This window comes from Crocodylus porosus, unplaced genomic scaffold (genome assembly GCF_001723895.1).
Source record: "Crocodylus porosus isolate Cpor-Errol unplaced genomic scaffold, CroPor_comp1, whole genome shotgun sequence".
NCBI classification, from domain to species: domain Eukaryota; kingdom Metazoa; phylum Chordata; order Crocodylia; family Crocodylidae; genus Crocodylus; species Crocodylus porosus.
In genome coordinates, this window is record NW_017728931.1 from 4334018 (window position 1) to 4339805 (window position 5788).

The following is a 5788-nucleotide window of genomic DNA, read 5'->3' on the forward strand; positions in this document are numbered from 1 at the left end:
TCTGTCTATCCATCCATCTATCTATCTATGGTATATAGATATCTTAATATATATATGGCAAGGTATATACACAAGTGTACACAGAAATATACACGCATATGTACCCGTGTATGTACCTAGCTATATACATACATGTGTATGTATGTATACATGTATGCTATAATATGAGGCATTTTTACCACATGTGTATATATATAAACACATGTATATGTATATAGGTATATATGTATTTAGGTATATACACAGGAATGTACAGAAATACCTACATATATATTTATATACATATGTAGGTATTTCTGTACATTCCTGTGTATATACCTAGCGACAGGCAGGTGGTGGTTGGTATTTTTATAATCTCTCGCTCTGTCTCTCTGTGCGTGTGTGTAGTTAGGTATACACACAAGTATGTACATACATACATACATACATACATATATATATATCTCGTGCTGCATCTCGATTCAAAATCTCTTTGTCTCTACCTACAATGAGGTATTTTTTACCATACTCCATTTTATATCTCCTGTTGCTTAGGATGTAACTTTGCTTTGTAACGTACGTATATGCAGAGAGAGACAAAGGAGGAGCTTTTGAATAGCGATGCAGCACCACAACGATATCTATGTATCCAGGTATCAACCAGGCGACCGTAGTCCACCGCTCAGATGTGCAGGGGCTGTTGCAGTCCGATAAGGTACACGATCCTGGAGGGGACAGTTTGAGGCCCAGACCCGCAGGAACCCAAGGCGGGCACCTTCCCCGGTGCACTCCCTGTCCAGGACCCTTTCTCAGTGAGCAACAGGGACTCGCAGATAGGCGTGGCCAGGAGGATGCAGTAGGGATCGCCTCTGGAGAGGCACGATCGTTTCGAGGAGCGACCCCCCCTCCCCCAGTCCCAGCCCCCTGCCATCCGGCATCTGCGGGGAGGAAAGGGTGCAAGCACGAGCCCAAGGCTTTGCGGGCTTTCTGCGAAACTTCCCCAGGCGAGCAGATCGCGGGAGAGGCGAGGGACCCCTCCAAGGCTGGGGGTGAGGGTATTACTGCCGGCGGGGTCTCGGCTTGGCTTTGCAGCCTGGGGATAGTCCTAGACTTGTTCATAGACAGACAGCCTGGTCGACAGAGGAGATGCGTGTATTGAGCTGAGACAGGAGCAGTTGAGATGGGACAGAAGGAACATGCCCTGGCTTGAGAAACAGCTTGGGTATGCAGGCCATTTGGGGAGCCATCGGGACCAATGGGTGAGGTGTCTTTTTATTGCTGTCTGGATGCACAGGCGTCTTGTTTGGACACACCTGAGTGCTTCTGCGTGGACACGTGCTTGGGCGCGCAATCTAGGCGATCAGTCCCCTGCTCTCTCCTCTCTGGACACGTGCAGAGGCGCAGCTCCATTGCACCATCTCCCTGCGCAGCCAGCTCCCTTCTCGGTCAGCAGGCAAGGGCCCATGCTCTACGTGCTGCCTGGAGCAGGATTCATCCGGGGAGCTGGAAGCCAGTTCAAACCCTTGAGCTGAAACCACCCACGCAGCCACCCACGGACCCCGGGGCGCAGGGCCGAGGCGACCCGGTGGGTAGAGGGGAGTCGTCCTGCTCTCCATGCCACCCTGGGGTGCACAGTCCCGGGGTAGGGCACTTCCTCACCACCCAGCCCTGCCCGCAGCCTGGCTGTGAGCCGGCTGTATTTTCTAAACTGCTTTCCCAAAGCTCCCAGGAGCTTCAGTTCACGTGGAGATTTCTCTTCCCCGTACACCTGCCCTGGGTAGAAAGAAAACCAAGCGCTGGGCGACGTCTCTGCTGGCAGGAATTTGTCGATCAACCAGTGCTGCTCCTCGGGACAAAGGGGGCTTTTGAGAGAGACCACATCAAAGGGCCCGATCCTGCGATGCTTTTCCTGTGATCTGAATAATCCCGTGATCTGCAATAACCACCTTCCACTGCGCTCAAGGGGCAGCAGAGGAGGACTATTGATTGCTCGTAAATCAGGGCATGTAATGCTGCCTTGCGTTATATATTCCAGTTCCCCTCATGGTACACACACACGCACACACCCATGAGGGCAACTGGACTACATGAAGGGATCTGGACTATATATACATATATATTCATAGATTGCCATGATTATATCAATGATTATACATTTTCATAAATATATAAATGTATATTAGACAATCTCTATATATAGATGCATACATTATATATATATGCATACACTATATAGCTATATATATATATAATACACACACACATATGCATATGCTATATATATGACTATAAGGAAGAACATATACATATGTTTGTGCAGCCTCCCTTCTATCTCTTCCACGTCTTTTCTGCTAGGATAGAAGAGATCTTTTTTTCCAGCAGGGAAGGGATAATTACCTGCTAAACAAACTGTGCTCTTTTTAAACCGTCTCTTCCCCGATCAGGGTTTTTTGCATTGATGCCATTTGCTCGGAAGGCCCTGCATTTCATTTTTCTCTCCCGTTGGCAAAGCGCTACAAACATAAGCGACACCAGTTCCTTTGTCTTTCAGGGGAGCAGAGCCGGACTGCCGGGTCCTTTCGGCCCTCCCCCTCCCCTCGCTCCGCGCCAGCTCCCTCCTCGCTTTATCCTTGCACCAAGAACAACGTGGCCTCGTGGCTTTCAGCGCTGCCTTGGATGGTTCAATACAGATAGATCCGTGTCAACTGGTATGTGGCGCGGACCAAGATCATAGCGCCCGGCTGCGGGTGCTTACACTTGCTTCCTTCCTCCTTACTTTCTGGCAAAAAGGGTTGCTTTAAAGACCCAAATGCCTGCTTTATGCAAGCTCGCAGCATGATTCTGGTGCAGAGTAGGAGCCCCCTTGTTCCTCTCGGGTGTCTGCCGACCTGGCGCTACCTGCGAGGAGGAACCTGCAGATAGGAACCTCGGGTGCGGCTGGACCCTTTTCTGCCTTACCTTCAGAGCGGGTAATTCCCTCAAGGAGCTAACCCCTGCCTCAGGACCCTGGGATCGGTGCGCTGAAGTATCTCCGAGTATCCCAGAGTTAAGGTCGGGGCTGTGAAGAATCACAGCGGCCCAACAGAGGGCGACACACTGTCAGCTTTCCTGCAGTGGTATTTTGTGTGGTGGTAGGCGCTACTGAACCATGAACTCTTCGCCGCAAGAACATTTCCCCTCCCCACAGAAAACCTGCAGTATTATCATGATGCATCTTCGAACAAAATGACCTTCTGCTAGTTTAAATTTCAACCCCAAACCGGGCTAGACTCATCCCACCAGCCTTTAACTTCACCACTCATGGCCGAGCGATGAACCAGTCAATCGGCTGATGCAAGCCAATCTCTCGATTTGTAGGGATATTGCATTTGTTTTTCTGCCTCCGGCAAAAACTAGCCGAGTCCTTCTCGACCCCTCGCTATCATATGAGGAGGCAAATGGGCACTCTCACTTCTCACAAGGCTCATGCCCAAGAAAATGAATCGTACTCGGAGCGCGACACAATGCACCAAATTGCTGGGAAATGGCTCAGAGGGAAAACGGTGTGTGGCGAGAGGACCTGCCCCCAGCCTGGAATGCAGAGCGTCTAGGTGATTAAAATAAGGAAGAGGGAAACATTATCTTCCACAAATCTTTCTCAGTCCTCTTAGCTCTGCTGGGTCCTGCCCCGAGTTTGCTTTTCACAGCAGCGCACCCCTCGAGAGCAGCAAGGTGCACTGCGGACGGCTGCGGAACATGCTCTTCAGGCTATGTTGCCTTTCAAACTCTTCAATATTTTCATTACTTTAAAGCAGGGTGTTCTTTTTTTAATGGCTACTTTCTGGAGGATTTGATTAATATTTCTTGCTCCGTCTTCACATTCAAAGGAGAGTCTTTTTTTTTCTGTTGCCTTTGGGGTCTACAGGTGTTTTTATTCACCTCGAAGGTATAAATCTTACTCTTTTTCTCCCCACCTCCCGCGTATATACTTATACACACATCCATATATAATCGATATGTGTTTGGACTCATATATGCAAAGACACAGACCATTCTTATAAACGACTGTCTGGGAATATTACCAGTACTTTCCTTCAGTCATTCACTACACGACTTTCACATTGGACACACCACATTTAGGAAGATGTTAAAGATGATCTTTTCTTTATTTGCGCTCTGTGTGCAGTCCCCACCCCCACACACATATAACCGAGATATCTATCTATCTATCTATCTATCTATCTATCTATCTATCTATCTATCTATATATTTGCATATATATTTTCATATCTATATTTGCACACACACATATATATGCATATATATGCATATATATGTGTGTATATATATGTGTATATGTGTGTGTGTATATATACACACACACACATATATGTATATATATGTATACATATATATCTATAAATAAAGATACAGACCACTCCTAGAAACGTTAGTCTAGGAATATTACTAGTGTTTTCCTTCCACGTTCACTACACGCCTTTTACACCGGACAAGTCACATTTAGAAAGATTTTAAAGAGTACATTTTATTTATTTGCGCGCTATGTCCAGTTCTCCCTCTCCCCGCAATCGATCATCAAAGTCCCAATCTCCCGCGGTAATTTATTGCTCCTCCTCGTACTAATTGACATATTAATATATGCTGCTCCCTAGCTAACGATTCCTTTTGGTCAAAGGAGCCAAGGTAAAAGGGTCAAGCAATGGCTGTTATCTTGCCCCGTTCTGATCTTTTCCATCTGTGAGCTTTTGCAGGAGAAATGACTGCATCTATTATACAGTACCTGCCCAAATGACACTTGCTGCTTACGCAGTGGCCTTGTTAAATGAGCAGCGGCCGGGAGGCGAGGGAGACATGCGTGCCCGGCAAGCCGCGGGGTTCCCAGAGAAGGGCAGTCCCGATCGCCCAGACAATGTAACAATCAGTGTCAGAGCCGTGTGGCAACAACTGTGCCCCCCTCTTGCTGCGGTGCGGGACAATCAAACCCGGCATAAACCCGACGCCTGTTTGCAGCCCCGCGGTATTGACCAGACGGTGTCTTTCCTTTTGGTCCACCGTAAAGGCAATCAGTGTAGGATGTGTTGGCTTCCGAAGCTATTGAGTGATCTTCAGAACTAGTCTCTGGATGATTCCTAGATTTGGATTTTGGTTGGAAGCCCTTCCCAGCGGGGCCAGCACAGAGCGGCCATAGCCAAAGAAAGAAAGAAAGAGGGTAACAGCAGAGATGATTTTTTCTTGTTGCTGTTGTCTGAGATTTCAGTGTGGTATTAAAGGCAACGCATCCCGCGGAACACGAAACTTTTACAGGCTAGAACGGGAAACGGGACAATTTTCATCTGTCTTTTAGGAAAAACACCCTAGCGGGTCCTTCTCCCCCCAGCCCCAAGCCGTAAGCGGAGGGCGGCAGGGTTATTTTGTTGAAAGTAAATGTCATGAACCCGGGGGTTTTCATCACACTGCGCCGCCGACAGTGGTACTTGAGTTCAAAAGCCGCTGGGCTTTCTGATGCTTTGGCCAAGCCACGAGCTCGACATCTCCGGCGAATGGGCTTGAATTGCAGGGGACAGCTCGCTAGGGGCGACCGCCTGGACAGGCAAGGGGGCAGCTAGCCCTCCTCTTTATTGTCCTGCTGAAAGTCTGTTTCCAGTGACCAACCCCACTGGCAGCGCTCTGCAAACGCCCAGGCAAAGCTCCCGGGTGCGGGGACAGGTGACATCGCAGTGGCTGGGGCTGCGGCCCCGATCCTGGGGGCCGGGGAGAGCGAGGTGGGGTGGGTCACCGACACCTGGTTTTGATTTCAAAGGCATCCATT

The 5788-nt window shown here is 48.7% G+C and overlaps 1 protein-coding gene across 1 annotated transcript in view; it reads left to right on the forward strand.

Annotated features, from left to right (window-relative positions):
- Positions 1-4830: 4830 nt before the first annotated feature.
- The window catches only part of PAX1 (paired box 1), a 14820-nt gene continuing 13862 nt past the window's right edge, over positions 4831-5788 (forward strand). The window contains exon 1 of the mRNA XM_019543852.1: positions 4831-5032. Coding sequence (XP_019399397.1) covers positions 4831-5032 — 202 coding nt within the window. The remainder of the gene's footprint in view (positions 5033-5788) is intronic.